Source organism: Notothenia coriiceps, unplaced genomic scaffold, assembly GCF_000735185.1.
Source record: "Notothenia coriiceps isolate Sejong01 unplaced genomic scaffold, NC01 NC01_scaffold00026977, whole genome shotgun sequence".
Taxonomy (NCBI): domain Eukaryota; kingdom Metazoa; phylum Chordata; class Actinopteri; order Perciformes; family Nototheniidae; genus Notothenia; species Notothenia coriiceps.
Window position 1 is genome coordinate 1 of NW_011359678.1, and position 21,108 is coordinate 21,108.

A 21,108-nucleotide genomic window follows, 5' to 3' on the forward strand; every position below is an offset into this window, starting at 1 on the left:
CCTATCCCCTCTGTTGCCTTCGGTCAGTCTCTAGCACGGTAAACTATTTAACTTTTAAGTCTACCACTTTCTACGAGACTTCCCTGCATTACGCCTGCAATCAAGAATGATTTCCTGTATCCATTAATCAGTACATCATATTTTCAAATGCCAACTTGCTGATCAAGATCCTAAAGTTATTCTATTTACAATTATATAAAAAAAGCTGAAATGTATTTGATATAAGAAGCTGGAAAAAGCCTTTTCGCTTGATGAATACTGTAGCTTAAATAAGCTGTTTCAGTATTTTGTTCAATATTGATATTTAATAGCAGATACGAGAATGATATCAATCTTTTGGTCTGAGTCTCAGAAATAACCCACACAATTCAAAGTATTTGTAATGATTAGTCAGTGATCACAACTGTTAATAAGTATTTTCTGTCAATTAATTTACTATAATCACTTCAGCATTATCCTGCATCATTATAAACACTGATGCAAAATGCTTGCATAAGATATATCTCCAAGTTTATATCAATTCAATGTACACAATAAAAGGGTGTTTATAAAGTGCTTAGTCTGCAGAAAAGTTCTGTGGCAAAGTTTGCATCATAAAATGATAGTGGTTTTTTTATCACATTTCTAAGGGCTGCTATCAAATGACAGTAACTTCATTTTATTGTATCATAAAAATGTTGTTTATTTTGAATCGTTACAGGTCTGGAAACATTCAGCCAGTTGGTGTATGAAGATGAAAATGGAGCCGTAAGTTAAGAAATAAATTGTTTTAACTTTAATGTTTTTATTCATATATTTAGGATCAAAGGTCAACTGTATGTGTGACAGGTTTCTAACTCAGACTGATTTTCACTTTGCATCTTTCAGAAAAGCATCAATTCAACAGCCATCAGTGACTTCCCCAGATTTGCTCACAGAGGCATCTTACTGGACAGCTCTCGGCATTTCCTGCCCATTAAAGTCCTCTTGGCTAATCTGGTACGCCCCCAACACCTTCTTTATTATGTTTTCTCATTTTAAATTGTATTCACAGCTTGAATAAAATATTTTCCTTGTGTCCATTCATACAGGAAACAATGGCCATGAACAAATTCAATGTTTTCCACTGGCACATCGTGGACGACCCATCCTTCCCTTACCTGAGCCGAACGTTCCCGCAGCTGAGTCAGCAGGTCAGACTGGTTATCTGATCAATCCCAGCACAGACAAGTAGAGTTTCAGTGCTTGTGCTCTGATGTCCTTAGAGGACAAAATGTCAGTGTTAAAAAAAACTGTCACCAAAATGATGTTAATATTATTTTGCTCTTTTGTCTACAAATCGATTAAATTATAAAAACACAGAAAAATATTAATTATCCGAAAGCTAAATGATATATACATTTCTAGTCTGGGATATGTCAGTGATTAGAAAGAACATGTGTTGATAGTTGTATGTTTTTGTGCAAGAAATCCAGGAAATTGGCATGTATTTGGATCCAAAACACAAGAATCCAGGGACATGAGACTGAAGACCTGTCATAATACAACATATAAGAACAAATGACTTGATCTGTAATGTCCTTGTGTTTTAATGGGTTTCAATTGGGACATTTTGGTCCATTAGGGGTATTTCAGTTTCAGTTTATAATAGACCTGTTATAAGAGCTGAGGTTGTTCTTCCAAAATTCGTGATTGGAAATAAAAATCTCACACCCTTGACAAAATGACAGCCAAACTGATCGAAGAATTGGAAAGCCAATTGAATCCCTTGTGTCGTACAAGTTTTAAGATGGAGACATTGTTTGACTCCCAGTTTGATTACACTGTTCGCAGGGCGCCTACCACCCGTACACACATGTGTACACACCCGCCGACGTGAAGATGGTGATCGAGTTTGGACGTCTGCGAGGCATTCGTGTTATCCCAGAGTTTGACACACCCGGACACACACAGTCCTGGGGCAAAGGTGCGTTCAGCCAGTGTTAGTGGAGAGAGAGTTTATTTTGTTACCCTCTTAAGTCCAATGGTATGTTTTGCTCCCAATCCTTGTCGCATTTTATACAGTCAGTAAAATGTGACATTCAAAAACTGGAAGACTTTAGCAGAGCTCTGTCTGGAAACGATTAAACATGCTACAAATTCCTTGTGTTTTTCTCTCAGGGCAGAAAGACCTGCTCACCCCGTGTTACTCTGGCTCCAAACCCTCGGGCACCTTCGGCCCAGTGAACCCCATCCTGAACACCACCTATGACTTCATGAGCCAGTTCTTCAAGGAGATCAGCACCGTGTTCCCCGACGCCTACATCCACCTGGGGGGGGACGAGGTGGACTTCAGCTGCTGGTAAGACTGTCTGCACAAAGCCAAAATCACTTCTCCTCAGCATCGAGGATTAGACAGCAGGTCATATTTGGCTATATACTGTATGTTTTTCTCCTGCAGGAAGTCCAACCCGGACATTCAGAAGTTCATGGAGCAGCAAGGCTTCGGACAAGACTTCACCAAACTGGAATCCTTCTATATCCAAAAGTATGTTGATCATTGTATACTCGGTAAAATGTAGGTTCTACTCATTTATGACTTTCAATTTATTTTGTGCCTTTTATTGTTTTATAGACTCTTGGATATCGTGGCCACTACCCAGAAGGGCTACATGATCTGGCAGGAGGTCTTTGACAACGGTGTTAAGGTAACTAAAGAGTCATTTCCATGTTAGATATACTAATGTAATATAAGACTTTCTTTATAATTTTAATAATGTGAGTGTTTGTTTTCATTTTGTGTTTTTAAAGAGAAAGTTTGACATTTTTGGAAATACACTTCTTGGCTTTCCCGTTGGATTTAGGAGAAATAGATAGATGACACTCATGTCTCATAATATATTGCTGCTTGATTCAAAAGCTGAAGACTGATATTACTGAAATACCGGTTACTGGCGGCTACTATTTCTTTAATATAAAGTGAGGCGTAATATCCTTAAACTTACGCCCAAACTGCCAGCCAATCAGATTGCGCGTCTTGCAACGGCTTCGGTGATTGGCTTTCGTCTGAGCCTTTGAATGGTGGGGTCTGCAACACATCCAACCTATCAAAACATTTGCTACTGTCACATGAAATCAGAGTACAGGAATGTACAGTCTTCAAGCCTGTGTTGTCAAACGTGGTTTTTCATTGTTTGTTCAGTACTAAAAGGTCCAAGTCCCACAATTAATTGTAATATTCATTTGACATGTTAACTATATCATAAAGCACTTACATTGTTCCCTTATGCAACATGAAAGTATCACGATATGTATCGGTCTAGTATCTGTATCGTTGAGTGGTATCGGTATTGTAAAAAGTCAACGATATGCATCCCTAGGTAGATTTCTAAAATAACAAAACCCACCTACCGGCTCTTATAAGTGCCTTTTTTTTTGTACAGATTACACAAATAATATATAGGTTTATAGGTACTGTGAGGCAGATTGTGTTACACTCGGGTAAAGGCTTGGCTGACTGGCTGTTTCCCATTGTTTCCATTCTTTATGCTAAGCTAAGCTAATTGGCCTCTTGTGGTTTCTTCAGATTTTACATAAAATGTTATCAATCTAATCACCAAAGTCCCAGCTAGAAAGAAAATAAACAAACGTATTTCCTTAAATGTCTAACTATTTGTAACCAACGGCAACAGGTCATGTAGTATGTAACCTAAGTACCGTAGCTTGGTCTGTAACTATTGCAGTTAAAGGCAGACACAGTAGTGCATGTGTGGATCGGCGGTGGAGCTAATGACGAGATGGCTAAAGTGACAGGAGCAGGATACACCACCATCCTCTCCGCCCCATGGTACCTAGATTACATTAGCTACGCACAGGACTGGCAGAAGTACTACAAGGTTGAGCCGCTCAACTTCAACGGTCAGTGTGCATCAAAATGACATTCTTTGTTGAATCAGTTTTGGTGGAGGGGGTTACGATTTGGGCATGGTTACTGGAGGCACAACCCAAATATGGATGTTGTTCAACAGGCTTACACTTGCACAGTTTTGTGACAGAGATAGTCAGAGACAGACGTTAAGGCGAGATGGAGCTTTTTGGTTGGTGGTTTTACAAGTAGTTCACCATCATGGAGGACCAAAAACACAAGGCACCAAGTCTTAAATGGCGTCCAAACAGAGTGCTGCACGAATGAGTTTGCAAAGCCTGGAAATAATAGTTTCATTTTGGTTGGATGCCATTGGATTTTTCCAAGGGAATCATGGCGAAGCTCAATTTTGAGTTTGGCCTTCCAAAATACTTCATCCCTTGCAGCGGTCTTTATAAAAAGGCTTGGACATCTCTCTATCTTGCTGATACTGATACTTGTATGTATGTGTGCTGTGTAGCTGAAACAAGACACACTTATCCACGTTTGGAAAGGAAACAAGCTGCAGTACCAGAGTGAGATGGCTAACATTACATCGTCAGGGTACCAGACCCTGCTGTCCACTCCCTGGTACCTGAACCGTATCTCCTACGGCCAAGACTGGACGGGCCATTACCAGGCCGACCCGCAGGACTTCCAGGGTTCGTCTGCATGATTCTTTTGCTTAGCAAGCCTCTAGCAATAACTGGTCTTGTGCAACATTGTGGCAAAGTCCTGTTTACTATAAAAGCAGTCATAAATTCAGTTGTATTGTCCTTCAGCTGGTCTGACTCAGATTGTAGAAGCTGTATTGCTTTGACCCTTGTCATTTTGTTTATCACTGCTGTGGAATTATGTGCAAGCCTGTTGAATAAACAGAGGGAAAATGTTTTAAAAGGGATATATTATGCTCATTTTCATATTTATACATGATTACATGTGAGAACATTTTAACATGCTTTAATGTTAGCAATTGTTTCTTTCATTCCCACTTCTGAAAATGTCATGTTTCCCCAAATTGGTTTGTAAGCAAAATATTTCCCATTTAATATTTGGATATCAAATGAGAGAACAGAACCATATCATTATTTTTTATTCTTTAGACTCCCTGGAAGTAGCTTCGGCTGCCTTTTCTCATTAAATATTTCATTTTCAAACAGGAACTGATGAACAAAAGAAGCTTGTGATTGGTGGAGAAGCCTGTTTGTGGGGGGAGTATGTAGACGCCACCAACCTCACACCCAGACTCTGGTATGATATTCAGTAAACAATTGTTATGTTTTTGAAACCATAACCCACTACAGGAGTGTACAGCGAGGTCTGATTTTGTTTTGCCTTGCGCCCCCCCCAGGCCTCGGGCCAGTGCTGTCGCAGAGCGCCTGTGGAGCGACAAGGGGGTGACGGACATCAACGACGCCTTCAACAGACTGTCTGTGCACCGCTGCCGCATGGTGGAGTGAGTATCTGAGGCATTAAACGATCAATAACATTCAGATCGTTTCAGAGCTCTCAAGCATGCATTTCACTCCATTCACACGCTCACACGCCACACCTTGTATTTCTCACGCAGAGATTTCTTTCCAGGGTACCGCCCACCAAGTTGCGCCGCAATTTTGTAAACCAAACTAGGCAACCCCCCGCGCCCCCGTGACATTCGTCTGATTACAGAGGACTTCATATGCCACTTAGCCACCCCCCCCCCCGTTGACATTCGCGGTACAGAGGCTTCATGGGAACTTTGAGGGGAGCCAAAAGTTGGAGTACCAAACACCGCTGCCAAAATCTCACTCAGAACTCTGTTCAAAACTTGAGAGCCCTGTAATTTCCTTTTTGAAAGAATCGGATGAGAGCAGACCAGACATTGAACTCTTTTCCTGTGGTTATTTGACAAGTAAAAGAACATTCAGATGACTGTTTGGGCACACTGTTCGGCTTTTTTACTGTGACCAGTAATGCATTAAAGCATGACTGGAAATAAGACATTATTTTATTTCAATTCTAATCTGTTACTTTGACATTCTTGCAGCAAGTCGGTGTTTATGAAAGTTGGCCAGTTACGATTCTTGCAACTGCACACATAAAAATGGCCGCTCTGACAGCCCTGCTTTGTTGATCTGAACTCTCATTCCATACCTGCCAACCCTACCGATTTGGGCGGTAGTCTACCGCTTTTGACATGTTTCTACCGCCTACCGATTTAGCTGACTTCCCCTACCGATTTTCAATCTTCCTATACTTCCTAACTATAACAAATAAAAATGACACTACATTGACACTGGACTCGAGTTTTGGCGGACGCCGTTTGCAGCGTGTGTGATCCCATCGTACAAACAGTCCTCTGTGTTTCTGAGGACATGCAGCATGCTGATGGGTAATCACTCCCAAATGAGTTTAAGGGAACAGAGACGAGGCATTTTGAGTCCTGCAAGGTTTCCCCGTTAATATCAGTGTCTGGAAAACACATGTTGGCGACTGAAAGACATCCAGTGTTTGGTCTTTTCCTGAAGCATCCTTCACCTACAGTGTCTGAACTGAAAGAGGACCACAAACACACAACATGTGATACCATTTTGAGATTTGGGGATATTTATCTCCCATTCTTTCACTTTTGGACATTTTACAGACCAAACATATCGTTGATGTCACTGTTTACCAAACTACCACTTTTTCTGAAAAATACATAAAATTATGCAATATATGGTTTATACATGTAATTACTGGGGGTTCCATTCCTTCTGATTACCTCATTTGGGCGTGCACATTTGCACACGCAAACCTACCTCTTTTGGATTTTGAAAGTTTGGCATGTATGTCATTCTATGATTTCAGAATGTCATAAAAAGTAATTGTGTAGTTTGCCATAAAATAGTTTTTAATATAGCATGTCATAAAATAAATCCTAAAAAGCATTGTATAATAAAAGTGATGAAGTTCACAAAGGTGAATCAGAAGTACATATGTTTCCCATAGCAGTCTCTAAATGATTTATCTAATGGACACAATCCTTTTTAAAGAATGCTCATTTAATAAAAAACCTATTGACGCGTATCTTCTCCTATCTAAGGCGGGGGATCCCTGCTGAGCCGCTGTTTTCCAGCTACTGTCCCCGAGAGTACAGAGGTGTCTGAACAGAAACTGAGACTTGCCATGGGAACAGCAATCAACAATGTTTGTATTTCAAGCTGAAGAATCATGCTGCCTTTTTAGAGATCTCACTGTCCTGACGCTTAGACACATCATGCTTCTTAAATCTGCTCTACAGAACTCTTGATCATCACATGTCATAAACATCTTGAATTTATGATTGCACTCTATGTTTTTTATGAATGTTTGTATAAAAGATTGTGAATAAAATGTTGACATTTTAAGTGAGTCTTGTTTCATATGAAAAAAGGAAGGAGAAAAAAATGCTATGAAATACTGTTTCTGTAAATGTATTTAGCATCCAGCTAACAACATGGAACATAATTACACCAATAGTTTCACACTCTTTCCTGCAGGGGGAATCCCCACAATAAATTACATTAGAATGATTTTTTGTTGTTGTAAATCCTGGCCAATATATATGTGCCTCTGTTTCACACAGCCTTTGGTCCCGTTGGTGAAGAGGTGTTATTGTTGAGATCACAGCAGACCAGACACTCTCTTCAGGAGGGAGTTCTGGTCCTGGGGGTTCATCGCCTCGTAGGTGTCCAGCTCTAATGTGAAGGTGGCGTTGCCGGAGGTCACTGTTCGCAAGGTGGTGGAATAGCCCTTAAAAAAGAAATATAAAAGTAAAGAGTCAGGCTTGGGGAGTACCAGATGTTCAGAGCCAGAAGTAGGATACCATTAAATGTATTTCAAATGTTACAGAAACCAATACATTTAGTAAGCAGGATTACCATTATTAAAAAGTCTCACACATTGACCTCATTAAATTAACATGGGATCACACATGTTCCATTTTATGTATATATTTGCCAGTTTTACAAGACTTAAATAAATGTAGATTATACAGGACAAACTGGGAATTTAGCATGTTGGTTGTGATTTACTGTACAGTGGTATTACTGCTGTAAAAACAAAATTGAAAACACTAATATCATTTTGTCATTAGAGGATAACAGGATTTCCACAAATGGCTGCTCTGTACTGTGAGGTTGTTCCCCTTGTGTTTCTTTATTTGTCTGTGGGACCGTGATATTGTATCTTTCGGGAGGAATAGGATCGTTTTTATGTAAGTATACTGTATATATCTATCACTTAGCAGCTAAAAGGTACAGACAAATGTTGATGTTCACGTCGTCTCACCATCATCTCAGCCAGAGGCACAGTGGCGAGCAGCACTTTGTCGTCATGGCGACTCTGGATGTCTCGGACGGTCCCTCGCCGTTGTGCTAGATCCCCCAGAACAGAGCTCAGGCGCTCCTCCTCCACGGTCACCTCCAGGGACATCACCGGCTCCAGAACCTGACCTCCTGCCAGCCTGAGAGCCTGAGGCACGGGAACAGAACGAGTCATCAAGGTCCTGATGTTCACAGGTATTACATGGAGCGACACACTGGAAACACTGCACTACAGGTACGACCAGCATTTCAAATCTCACTAAGGTGAATATATGGAAGACAAATCATAAAATTCTACATTTACTATTATATTTGAGGTTTTTGGATTAGATTTCTACTACAAAAGTGCATGTTGCATTTTGCCACTGCGTGTTAACAGCTGAGCTATTTTTACTGTCAATAAATCTTAATTTAAAACCTGATATCTTTAAAGCATTGTCTCGTGGGCTGAGTAAATCTCAACTGTCAATGAGCCCTGTTTTCAGCTTTGTGCATTTGCCAGCTCATCCAAGAGGGTTTAAGATAATAAATGTAGTTACGGGTAATTCATTTGAATTAAGGGTTTAAGGTTTAAGATTTTTAATTAGCTTATACATCAGAAGAATTTTCTCATCACATATAGGAACATTTAATCCTTCAGTTTATCCTAGAAATTCTAATTCTGTAATTCATGTTATTGTTATAGAAAATGTAATTAACTTAATCTACCAGATCATTCATGGAGTAAAAACTACAATATTTAAAGTATAAGTATCTCAACAGTTTACTAGACGACAGTGCTTGTGTAAATGAAGTTTGTTCCATCCCTCCCTGCCGATGAATACCTTGTGCACGCAGCGGGACACACAGGCGGACACCATGGCAGGGGACGTTCCCGGCTCACTGTGGACACTTTGGATCAGTGCAGACACGCCCTGTAAAGGATAACCTAGCAGAGGACCTGGAGGGGGAAGCAGGGATTGTAAATAAGTCATATTCATTCCTTCTGAAAGGGACGGACACTGCAGGAGAGATGAGATGTGTTCCATGGCACCTTGCAGATATGCGCTCTGTACTCCATTCTCCACGGCCTCCTTTATTTCAGCAGATAGCTTGGCCCCCAGTTCTTCTGTGAAAGCGAATTCACATGAGGAGGAGTCCAGAGGGGTGACGGCCAGCTCCACGGTAACAACATGTCGCCTCTCCCCGATAGTACGATCCAGCGTTTCTGTGTTTAGAGATGAGCAGGGAATTCATACAAAGATCCTTATTGGGAAAAGTACAGTATGAATCTGTCAGGAGTTATGTACTCTCCTCAAATCAGCTAATGAAGCCATTATCAATCATGCTCTTTTTTTCATATTTCTGGACATACTGTACTATGATTTTTTAGACATATTACTATGGCTTTTATTAAGATTTTTTTGACCTGCTATAATTTCTTGTTTGTTTATTAAAATACATCGACATGCTATGTCGTATTTGATGATATATTTGACATACTATATACAGTAACTAACTTCCTTGATATTTTTGACATACCGTGTCGTTTTATTTTGCCATTGTGACTATTATCACAATTATTAGTTTTTTGTTGGTAAAGTTTAGGGTTTGATTGTTGAGGAATCTTTTGCCTTGTTGTTTTGGCATTTCTTACGTACAAAGTAAAGTCATTTCTATATTTTAAATATATTAAAATGTAATCTTTTTCATATTTTTGACATACTTTCCTATCGACTATACTATGTCTTTTTTCAAAAATGTTTGACATACTACAGTATACTTGTTGTTTTTAATTATATTTACGACAATGTCGTTTTTTTCTGATATTTTTTACATACTATGAAAATGGTCAGCTATTTTTAATTAACAATTTGGTAATACTTAACAGTAGCTATTCAATTGAATTGATTATTGATAATGGTGCAAATGGATTGTTGGTAAATATCATAAAAAGTAAGATGATTTAAGTTGACATTAATGTCCTCCAGTTTCCTCTCTAAGAGCATCATAGCAACACCTCCCCTCCTGATGTTTTTTGCATATTTTCAATACACTATCCAATGCCTTTAAAACGTGCTTGTGTCTAACTGTTCAATGACAAAGCATGCATTTCAAACACACTTTTGTAAAGATGAAGATGTGCAAGGCTTGTTACGTGTTGCCCTGTGTGACAGCCCCTTTGTACCTGTGGTTGAGACCTCGTGGAGGATGGACTCTCTGTAGGCCACCTGCAGCGGCCCGAGGTGAGTCTCAATGCCGTACTCTCTTCTAATTCGATCATGGATGATCTCGATGTGCAGCTCTCCCATCCCACACAAAATAGTCTGAGGATGGAGACAATACGTTTACTAATTGTGGAAGATGCTCTCCACAGTACGTGAGGTTTAGGTTAGATATTGGACAGACAAGTTCACACGTATATCCGTCAATATCCAACCTTACTTTTAGGTTAGATATTCAACAGATATCGGTAGAAGCTGAGTGCTAATCCAGTGATTGCATTACCTGTCCAGAGTCCGGGTCCACCCTGACTTTAAGGCTAGGGTCCTCTCTCTGGAGGTTATTCAGTGCATTCTCAAGATCTTACAGGGGGGGGGGAAACAAAGGAGGGTATTGATAACTGAATAATATGAATTGGTTATCATTAAAGCTTGATTGAACAGAGATCATCTTTTAACCAGTGTCTCGTACCAGCCTGTTTAGCCATGGTGGGCGGCTCGATGGTGCAGAAGAAGACGGGTTCAGGGACCTCCACCCCTGAAAGCACCACGCTGTCGTGTTCCCCGCGCTTCGCCCCTGTCCCGCTGTCACTATGGGCCCGGCGGGCGGCGGCAGCGGCTGCTGAAGACTTGGAAGAGACGATGGTGTCCCCGGTGACTGTCTGAAGTGAAAGTGGAAACATCAATTATTGTATTAAAGAGGAAAATCTTCAAAATAGCAAATAAAGATTATAATGTTGTAAAAATGTCTACCTGCTTCAGTCCTACAGTCAGAGCGATGTTTCCCGCCGTCATGGAGGGGATCTCTACATTCTGATCAGCAAAAGGCACCATCAGCCGGCTAACCCTCTCACTATGAAAGGAAGGCAAACAGTTGTTATGGTCATCTTTGTTTTGATATTCATTCTAACTCTTCCTTGAACATTCCATCTCGAGTATTTTTGTTTGGGAAGTGTATTATTTTCTTTCTTCTTGATATTGAAATCAAATGTGTATCTAATGTCTGTGTATATTCTTATGTCATTACTTCTTTCCTGTGTAGTTTCATCATATGTACAAATATAGAACTAGTCCACATTTGAACATATTATGATTGAAAGTGCAGTACATACACGCTGTTCCTGTTGATGTTGTGGACAGCAGACTGTGGTTTCAGAGTACCAGAGTAAATCCTCAGAAACACCAGAGGGCCGCGCTGCTTATCATGGACAACTTTGAAGGCCAGAGCACATAGGTCGTCGTTGTACCACCGCCTGCAGAGGATATAGACAATAATCGGAAAATGATGTAAAAAACATGGAATATTCATTAAAAGGATAATTCCACTATTATTAGATTTTTTTGTAATTTATTTAATTATTTTGTGCAATGTTCTACACAGCTGTTACCTTATAATGAGTCAGTTTGGATGAGAAGTTGTGTTAAAGATCACTTACTTTAGCCTTGTTTTCAAATTAACTATTAAAAATGCTTATGAGAAATGTACATGTTAATCATCACTCACTTTCATTTGTGTATTTGACTCTCAAAATAAAACTTCCCTGACAACAGATGTCTCTTTGTTTCAATTGAATGAAACTCAGAAACAGTCAATATGATTCAATTAAAGCAAAACCGAAGCCTGCCTTTACCTCGTTGCAGCTCAGGACCATCACTTTTTGTGATAGCTGTGGAAGTGTTAACTTAATAGTCATTTTGTCAAAAATAAAAATGCACCAAGAGGAAAAAAGGCAAAGAATAATGTGTGTTAGAAAGCAGAACTGGGACACCAATAATGCTGGGATGGTCCTTTATGACAAGATTGTAGGTCTGAGTTAGTGAAAGGTTAAAGGGTGCACTCACACCAGGTCGTGGTGCCGTTCATTGGGGGCGGGCAGGTAAGCAGTGATGGCATCTAGAAGAGGCTGAACACCTTTGTTCCTCAAAGAGCTCCCACAGAGGACCGGGACGCCTTTACGGGCCAGAGTCACCCGCCGCACGGCCTCCTGCAGCTGGGGACACATCAGCAAGGTTTACCCTGTATTCACAAGTAACACTTTAAAAGGCTGATGCTGTGGAACAATACAACACTTACTTTGATTGAGGGAACTTCATCAAAGTTTTCACCAAAATCAGTCAGCAGCAAATCAGCAAACTCATCGTCCAGATCAGCAACCTGTGATTGAGAAATTGGAGATTTGACAAACTGGTGAGATTTTACAAATAATTCATAAATTACTTTTGGGTTATTTCCAATAACTTACATATTGTAGTTTAAATTGAAAAGCTGACAAAAATCTGTTAAATGATCTCTCTCCTAACCTTATGTCCCACGAAACAATACTGTATTATTTCTTCCTGACTTTTTTTAAATATTAATATTAGATATCCAGATTTACTAGTTAGACCATAAACATATCATTTTTAAAACATGCATTTCATTCAAATAGAAACGTATTGATTTGATTTACATTCAATTTAAAAGCAGCAAATAATAATAGATTTATTTTGTTAGCGCTTTTACAGGTGCTCAAAAACACTTTACAGATATAGTGAAAAGAAAAGAACAGGATACAGGAATACTCTTTGTAATATGTGGTCACACAAATAAAATACTGACCTATCAAACGTTAAACTGTGTCATATTGTTAGGTAGTAAGTTTGATAGATTTCTTTCTTTTACTGCTCTAGAAACACAGATTCCAATGGAGTGTATCTGCTTCAAATCAATGCTTTTATTGTTGTTTGGACTGTGGCTCCCTGTATGTTTTTCTATTTGGATCACAATCAACAAGGTGTGGCCCCCTGTTCTAAATGTTCTGAAACACACCTGCTCGATTAAAGCCGTCCGGGCCTCGCTGACCTCCTGCAGGAGCTCTGGTTCCTCCGACTCGTCCAGAGGTGTGATTTCAAAGGTCCGACCATCTTCCTCATCTCTCATCGTTTTGTGTTTCCATATCAATTTCTGATTGGTCAACAAGTCCACCACACCGGAGAAGTCTTTCCCGCTGCCGACAGGAATCTGGGAAACAGGAAGTACATATTATTAACATGTTATGATACTTCACTTCATTTAAGAAGAAGATATTATACTTTGCTTCATTCATTTGATACGTTTCTATAGTATGATTCCATAATAGGATTGTCACCACAACATCAAAAATAAGCACAAAAATTGCGATATATTCTGATATTATGTATCTGCTACATTAACGTGATGTACACATCAATCATTCTAACTCATTACCGTGATAAGTATGATTCTTCAAATGGGGATTTCTGCATAATCAGAAAAAAATCATTGTATGAGGTTTTTCAAATAAAGCTTCAAAGGCTTACTTGAAGGAGGACTGGATTGGCTTTCAACTTCTTTTTAATGCTCTCTATGGAAAAACTTAGGCTGTGTGAGAAATTGAAAGAAGATATCAACTGAAATCGTTATAAAACATTTTTTTAAATGTGTTCATATTAGGACTGATGAGTCACTCACCTTGCTGCGGGCTTATCCATCTTATTCAGGAAACAAACACAGGGCACGTGGTGCTTCTCTGCCTGCCTCCACACGGTCAGAGTCTGAGCCTGTTGTCAAAGCAACAGAAGAAAATGTGTTCAGAGCAGGGCTGATGGTAAGGATTTATCATTGATGAATCCACCTATTTTATTTTTAATTGATTAGTTGTCAGATCAAAGAAAAAGGCAAAAAACTGTGAAAAATGTCCATCCTAGATTCTCAAAGATGATTTCTTTAAATGTCCTGTTTTGTGAGTCAAACCCCAAAGATATTTGCCTTCATATGATTTTAAAAAGTAGGTAATCATCATATTTAAGAGGCTGAAACAGCATTTCATGTGACTTTATTTCAAAATAGCTGTAACAATTCATATCAAAATACTTTCCAACTGGTTGACTAATCGTAGCGGTTCTGGTTCAGATTTCACCAAATTATAAATAGGGCTTGAGGGCTCACCTCAACCCCGGCAGAAGCATCAAACACTGCAACAGCTCCATCGAGAACACGAAGAGCCCGCTCTACCTCCAGAGTGAAGTCTACATGTCCTGTAATCACACACACAATCATATTTCAGTGGCTGCCATTCTCATTTCCATCGGAGTGTTTCATTCTCACATAAACACTTGTTCTACCTGGTGTATCTATGAGGTTTATTCTATGAGTTTTCCATTCAAATGTGACAGCTGCCGCCTGTATGGTGATGCCACGCTCCCTTTCCTGAGCCATGAAATCTGTGACTGTATCCCCGTCATCCACATCTGGAAAAAACAAGCAGCAGAAATGTAAAAGAAAGATGGAAACAATCAGGTACGAAATCCACACTTTTGTAGCCATCACACTCACCTCCTAGCGCTCTCGTATAGCCAGAGTAATAGAGCATCCTTTCTGTGGTCGTTGTTTTTCCTGCGTCGATGTGAGCCATGATGCCGATGTTTCGGATTCTGCAGATATGGATGAGCAAGTTAACACAGAGCCCAAACACAGCTGAGTCTAAAGAGCATTTAAAGGCTTAAAGCAGAATTAAATAACCTACTTGGATACATCAGGGTTGACCACAGCCCGCAGCGATTTGACGTCATCTATCACAACACAAAGCACAGCTATGAGGATGGGCCTGAATCAGCAACGTGTTCATATTGATGTGAAATGCCACACGAAGCTTAAGGCAAGTTCAACCAGGAAGACCGTCTTTACTCATTCATTCACATATTCACATCTTACTACTCTCTCCCCTCTCAATCAGTGATCGGGGTAAACTCCCCAGCTAAACCAATCACTTCACTCTATTCCCACAAGCCTATCATAGCACTCTGCTAAACCTTTCTATCTGCTCTCTCCCCTCTGACAGCTGTCATTCCAGGTTACTCCACGCAACCCTCCTCCACTTTCACCCCCCGTCCCTCCCAATCCAGGGTCAAGATAAACCACTCCTCTTCAGACAATGCTCCACCACCACCAGTGTCTAGATCCGGGGGGGTTTATCGGCTCGGTTCTCCCCTCACGAGTGATGCTCCCACACAGCGGGGGTCTAATCGCCAAACACCATTTAACTCATCTGTGTATTCCTGGCAATAAATATATATTGTATTATATCACAAAACTTGTCTCTCCTGATTCTGATTAAATTACTCTGGAACTCCCTGCCACTACACATCCGACAGTCTGATTCCATAACAACATTCAAAACCCACCATTCAAAACCCACCTGTTCAAACTGGCATTTTCTTTATAAACTGTACCCTGTGTCCTTTTGTGTCCTTCTATAGTCCATTTCCTGTTGTTTGTCTTGTCTTACCCCGGCTGATATTTCACTAAATCCACTGTTTTAATTGTTCCCTATATTGCCCCTATGCCCTGTAAGGTCTCCTTGGGTGTTTTGAAAGGTGCCCCCCAAAATAAAATGTATTATTATTATTATCAAAATGAAGGTTGTGTTCCTCTATGTATTGTGAAAGTCCCCTACTTTTAAGATAAATAAACTATTCATAAACAAATAATACCCTGACATTTAGTGACCATATCCGTCGGGCAAGTAATAAAGCGAATGGTATCCTAGCAATGATCCGCAGATCATACACTTATTTGGACTCTGACGTAGTATGTAGTTTATACATCTCTCTTGTACGGCCACTCCTGGAGTATGGGAATGTCGCTTGGTCCCCCATGTACAAAAAGGATGCTGAGCTCATCGAGAAAATACAGAGAAGGGCAACGAAGCTGGTTCCAGAACTAAAGGACCTACCATATCAAGAACGACTGCAAAGTCTTAAAATCCCGAGTATGTATTATAGAAGGGCGAGGGGAGATATGATCGAAGGTTTCAAATATCTCCTCAACATCTACAAAACATCATGCCCACTACAACGGGATTATAACACCAGGACTCACGGACACTGCCTCAAGTTGAAGAAACAGTACTCAAGACTGGCTATCCGCCGCAACTTTTTCAGCCTGCGTGTGGTTGACTTGTGGAATGATCTGTCAGAAAGCGTTGTCACATCCAAGACGGTTAGCTGTCTCAAATCGCGCCTCGACCATTACTGGTCAAACATCACCTTCACTTTGGACTATGTGACTGTTGCCAGCATCCATAGTAAATAAAGTATCAGTGATCTACTTATTTATTTATGAGCGACTAAAAGGCCTTAGGCCTATTACAGCCGTATCCTATTGATTGAAATAAACTAGTTTTTTTATATATAGGTGGTTATCACAGGACAGCGTAAATCTACGAACAATAAATATATAATGGAACAAAAAACACCCAATGATGTATAAAAGAGATAACACATCATACACATTAATGTAGGACTAATAAGACTCCAAAAACCTGTACATCACTAGCTTTTCTGCATACTGAATACTTTTACCAACATTTTACTTTCGATAGGTGACGCTTTATTTGTATTTAAACGTACCTGGAAGAATTCTGTAGTGTCTTCGTACATGACAGCTCACTCTACATCTGCAGCACTGGAGCCCAGCAGTTAATACAAACCTTCCCTGTGAATTCAAATAAGCTTGTCTTCAAGTCAACAGGATATTAGGAATATTTATTACAGAAAGCACTTAGTTTGACGTATTATATCTTACCCAAATCATCCTGTTAAATGTCCCACAGGCTTTAATGTCTTATTTTATCTTCCAAGGTCTTTCCACATAATGTGTGCTAGTTTTGGACGAACCATAGTGGAGTGACACTCACTAACACAACAGTAACAACAGGCCGATACGTATGGCTATAACCAGTACATTAATACAAAAATATATCCCACTCTCAAGCATTCAATTGTGCTACAAAAACCATAATCTGTTATCAAATGTCACGATTTCATAAAGTACGGCTTGAAAATACATCCCTAGAAACAAGCGTGATTATTCCCGGTTACAGCTGGTTCCGTCACTATATTTATGTCTTTATTTAAAAAAAAGTGTAACGCAGTACTAGCTGTTATATGTAATTTGTATCTTTAATAAAGAATGACTGATCTATCAAGTGCTTACAAGTTTTTTATCTAATTATATTATTTATTTATCGTCTTTAACACGGTCAAGTGACACAGTAAGAAATGGAAAACGTTCACTTTAGACGAACGGACAAACCGTTTCTTCCGTATGACGTACTTCCTCTAAGTATCGGCTACGGGGAAACAACATCGAAACGACCCCAGCCTTAAGCGAAAACACAAAATACTCGCGTCTTTACCGACTGGCACCACCTGCGAAGTATTCCCCGAAAGACTTAACACCACCAACACAAAATGGTATGAAAACAACCGTTTTTTATAGCACAGTAGTTATTTTATCAGTCATTTTAACAGGTTAGCATATCGTGCTAGCGGTTAGCACCAGTTCACATGTGGCTTGGTGACGTGCTGCTCTGACCTGGTGTTGTTTATATTGTTAATATTACAATTATGAGCCTGCTAAATACAAAGATGCAGTTGAAGTAACGATTGTATGAGCATGCACTTGTTTATGTTGTGAATCTTTTTGAGGGATCTTTAGTCTTGGTTGTCCTTGCGGTGTTAATAGTAACGCAAATGCTTCGAAGTTGAAATGTAGTGGGAATGGCCATTGCGTTTTTGCCGAGTGTAGACCTAATTTATAATTGAATAATAGGTCATTTTGCAATTTAAATGAACGTGTAATATTCTAAAGTGCTACTCTGGCTTAATTGTTTCTGTTCGCTTTTTTTGTATTTACACGATTAAACGTGGAATTGTTAGATTTACGGCTGCAAGTAACATATTTTAATAATTGATCAGCGTGCCAAATGTATGATTACCTAGAGCCCGAAATGACGTCTTAAAATTGATATTTTACCACCATAAACCCAAACCCAAATGTAATCAATTTGCAATTATATATAATAGAGAGAACCAGACATAGTTTGATATATGTGCTAAAAAATGACGGGAAAGATCAATGCATTTTAAATAGATATACTTAGTTCGCTTTAAAAAGATCATTGATATATGGAAATGAGCCACTTTCCGAATAATGAAAGCCTATACAAATGAATGCAGCGCCCCATGTAAGAGACAATGCTGGAGTAATGTGTTTTTTACTCGTAACTGAGCACTGTAGATTTCTGCTCCAAGCCTTTGCATTTATCCTTTTTCTTTTCTTTTTTAGCCCCAGAACGAGCACATTGAGTTACATCGCAAGCGGCATGGCCGCCGCTTGGACCACGATGAAAGGAAAAGGAAGAAGGAGAGCCGTGAGGCCCATACGCGTTCCCACAAAGCCAGGACGCTGATTGGATTGAAGGCCAAACTGTACAACAAGCAGAGACATTCAGAGAAGATCCAGATGAAGAAGACGTGAGTTTAATTTTTTTTTTTGTATATGCTGGCTCTCTTAAAAAACGAACCATGAAAACTATACCAAATGAGCAGCTAAACAATTCTGACTTGTATTTTTGCAGCCTCAAAATGCATGAACAGAGGAGAACCAAGCAGAAGAACGACGATAAGACCCCAGAGGGAGCAGTGCCAGCCTACCTGCTGGACCGAGAGGGACAGTCCCGAGCAAAGGTCCTCTCCAACATGATCAAACAGAAGAGGAAAGAGAAGGCTGTAAGTACCACATCACATCTGTATGTCTGCAGTCCCTGTATCAGAATGTGTTAACATTGGGATATGTTGTAATTGGTTTCTAATCACAAATATCTTGTGTATGTTTTCTGCAGGGCAAATGGGAGGTGCCCCTGCCAAAGGTGCGTGCCCAGGGAGAGACAGAAGTACTTAAAGTCATCAAAACTGGAAAGAGACAAAAGAAAGCCTGGAAGAGAATGGTCACCAAAGTTTGCTTTGTCGGAGACGGCTTCACCCGTAAACCCCCCAAATATGAGCGTTTCATCAGACCCATGGTAAGATCGCAGTGTCATTGGAATTTTTTTATTGCTTTTTACTTGAACTAACACACGCAACTCTATGCTAACATGAGTTCAGGCTTCAATGTCTGTTTTAATTACGTTCCTAACTCCTAAATAACATCTATCTCTTGAATCTACTTTAGGGTTTGCGTTTTAAGAAAGCTCACGTCACACATCCAGAGCTGAAAGCCACATTCTGCCTTCCCATCCTGGGAGTGAAGAAGAACCCCTCCTCCCCCCTCTACACCGCCCTGGGAGTCATCACAAAAGGAACAGTGGTGGAGGTCAATGTCAGCGAGCTGGGCCTGGTTACACAAGGAGGAAAGGTGATCTGGGGTGAGTGCTCCTCTTTGGTGTACTTCATGTGTTTCTGCACAGTGGCTGCAGATAACATTAGGCTACGCTAATATTAGTGCTGGGGGGAAACGATTAATCGTGCGATTATTTGATCGATTAGTCGACTAATCTAACGATTATTTTTCTGTTGTTCGATTAATAAAAAACATAATGTATCTCAAATAAATACCAAAAAATGTTTAATAATAGTTTTTTTTTTATTGCACAGCAAAATAAGAAATATAGAATAAAATTATACAAAATAAAAAGGCCAGCCTGTTTACTCTTACAGTCCAACAAAAAATCTCTTCTTTACAAAATTACAAAAGATAAAAAATGTAGTGCAAAAACAAACACTGTGCCGTGCACAGTACAGAAATTCATGACAACTGCGCACCAGCTTACGTGCAGCCCTGGCCTGGACACTGCTTGGCTCCGTTAGTTGACATACATTGATACTATAAGCTGACTAACGTTAGTCTAATGTTTTGTTTGACTCGTGAACGACCACAACATTAGTTAACTCTCTGTGCAGTTTGTTCGTTCCGGGTTAGTAGCGGCTAGATAGCGGTGTTCTGCAGACGTAAACTAGGTACCATTCCAGCCAACATTAAATGCTGACAAACATTATCTAACACAGGGGTTCCCAAACTTTCCATTTTTATTTTGTAATCATCTCGCAACCCCCCCCCACTTTGGGAACCCCTGATCTAACACACAGCTGGCGCCACTAGCTAGGTAGCTAACATTAACTACTAACCAACCAAGCACGAACAAACCGCACGGAGAGCTATAAGATAGTTAGCACTACCGAAGTGCACAGAACTCAAGCTGCACAACACACTACACAAATGTGGAATTCATTTAGCCAAAGTTAGGACTTACTTATCATTGTTCCCTCCAAGAGAGACAAGGGGGTGGCTCCGCTTTAAATGCTCCAACATCGCTGTTGTGCTAGTGTGGTATGCCAACTCCATTTGGCAAAGACTCCAAATAACAATGCCTTTGCGTTTTGGACTACATTCAAAGTATTCCCATGCTTTTGAAGACCTAGGGCGAGATGTTTTTGTTTGGGGGCTTTTTGCAGGGCTTCGTGCGCAATCCTGTGAGAAGGAGGTGGTAGCCGTTTCAGTCTCCATCGTGTTTAAAGTGCGATTGCGAACTGCTTGTTGTTGTTTTGGGTGACCCACGTGTGTGTGGCGATGCGTAGACGAGGAAATATGTCGTTGACGATATTTTGAAGTCGACGCGTCAACGTCGTCGACGCGTTGCTACAGCACTAGCCTGTACTACGAAGCAGGATTTGCTATTTACACTATTCATTCATGAAGTATGACGCTGCGCTGTCAGCACGCGTCTCCATGTTTGTGATTGGTCAAATGTTGCTAACCACGTCCCTTTCAGGTGAATGCGCTCTCAGCCGGACAGAGAAACCCTGGTTGATTTGCTGAGTTGATAACCAGCTTCGTAGGGCCGCTTATCGACATCGCGTTTGTTAGGGTTAGTTAAGCCGG

At 40.2% G+C, this 21,108-nt stretch overlaps 3 protein-coding genes across 4 annotated transcripts; 2 read left to right on the forward strand and 1 right to left on the reverse strand.

Moving 5' to 3' along the window:
- Positions 1–702: 702 nt before the first annotated feature.
- Positions 703–7,230, forward strand: hexb (hexosaminidase B (beta polypeptide)). 2 transcript variants are annotated; one of them, XM_010785037.1, is made up of 11 exons: positions 703–747; positions 868–978; positions 1,071–1,172; positions 1,813–1,945; positions 2,140–2,320; positions 2,420–2,506; positions 2,594–2,666; positions 3,702–3,876; positions 5,023–5,113; positions 5,214–5,318; positions 6,927–7,230. In XM_010785037.1, exons 3-11 carry the CDS (start codon positions 1,077–1,079, stop codon positions 6,988–6,990), a joined length of 1,005 nt encoding a protein of 334 aa, XP_010783339.1. In that variant the 5' UTR covers positions 703–747; positions 868–978; positions 1,071–1,076; the 3' UTR covers positions 6,991–7,230. The 2 variants fall into 2 exon arrangements, with proteins under 2 accessions (XP_010783339.1, XP_010783338.1); XM_010785036.1 differs by lacking the exon at positions 3,702–3,876 and adding an exon at positions 4,344–4,524.
- Positions 7,231–7,405: 175 nt separating this feature from the next.
- Positions 7,406–17,230, reverse strand: gfm2 (GTP dependent ribosome recycling factor mitochondrial 2). The gene is made up of 20 exons (XM_010785038.1): positions 16,972–17,230; positions 16,797–16,881; positions 14,912–14,957; positions 14,722–14,819; positions 14,511–14,636; positions 14,335–14,423; positions 13,858–13,946; positions 13,707–13,767; positions 13,198–13,389; positions 12,463–12,543; positions 12,231–12,379; positions 11,501–11,641; positions 11,142–11,241; positions 10,861–11,050; positions 10,675–10,751; positions 10,355–10,493; positions 9,221–9,394; positions 9,012–9,127; positions 8,153–8,335; positions 7,406–7,615 (listed from the first exon to the last, which is right to left on the reverse strand). The coding sequence occupies exons 1-20, from the start codon at positions 16,978–16,980 to the stop codon at positions 7,487–7,489; spliced, it is 2,274 nt and encodes a 757-aa protein (XP_010783340.1). The 5' UTR covers positions 16,981–17,230; the 3' UTR covers positions 7,406–7,486.
- A 260-nt stretch (positions 17,231–17,490) lies between these two features.
- nsa2 (NSA2 ribosome biogenesis homolog (S. cerevisiae)) lies at positions 17,491–19,684 on the forward strand. Its single transcript, XM_010785039.1, has 5 exons — positions 17,491–17,642; positions 18,517–18,704; positions 18,809–18,959; positions 19,073–19,252; positions 19,402–19,684. Exons 1-5 carry the CDS (start codon positions 17,640–17,642, stop codon positions 19,663–19,665), a joined length of 786 nt encoding a protein of 261 aa, XP_010783341.1. The 5' UTR covers positions 17,491–17,639; the 3' UTR covers positions 19,666–19,684.
- Positions 19,685–21,108: the final 1,424 nt, after the last annotated feature.

Excerpts from the sequence above, each read along its gene's own strand:
- hexb (XM_010785036.1), top strand. The coding sequence starts at position 1,077 with ATGGCCATGAACAAATTCAATGTTTTCCACTGGCACATCGTGGACGAC. Across the intron at positions 4,525-5,022 it reads CGACCCGCAGGACTTCCAGG|GAACTGATGAACAAAAGAAG; the intron begins GTTCGTCTGCAT and ends ATTTTCAAACAG. Across the intron at positions 5,114-5,213 it reads AACCTCACACCCAGACTCTG|GCCTCGGGCCAGTGCTGTCG; the intron begins GTATGATATTCA and ends CGCCCCCCCCAG.
- gfm2 (XM_010785038.1), bottom strand. Across the intron at positions 12,544-13,197 it reads GGACGGCTTTAATCGAGCAG|GTTGCTGATCTGGACGATGA; the intron begins GTGTGTTTCAGA and ends TCTCAATCACAG. Across the intron at positions 11,642-12,230 it reads GAACGGCACCACGACCTGGT|GCGGTGGTACAACGACGACC; the intron begins GTGAGTGCACCC and ends TATCCTCTGCAG.
- nsa2 (XM_010785039.1), top strand. Across the intron at positions 18,705-18,808 it reads AAGATCCAGATGAAGAAGAC|CCTCAAAATGCATGAACAGA; the intron begins GTGAGTTTAATT and ends GTATTTTTGCAG. Across the intron at positions 18,960-19,072 it reads AGAAGAGGAAAGAGAAGGCT|GGCAAATGGGAGGTGCCCCT; the intron begins GTAAGTACCACA and ends TGTTTTCTGCAG.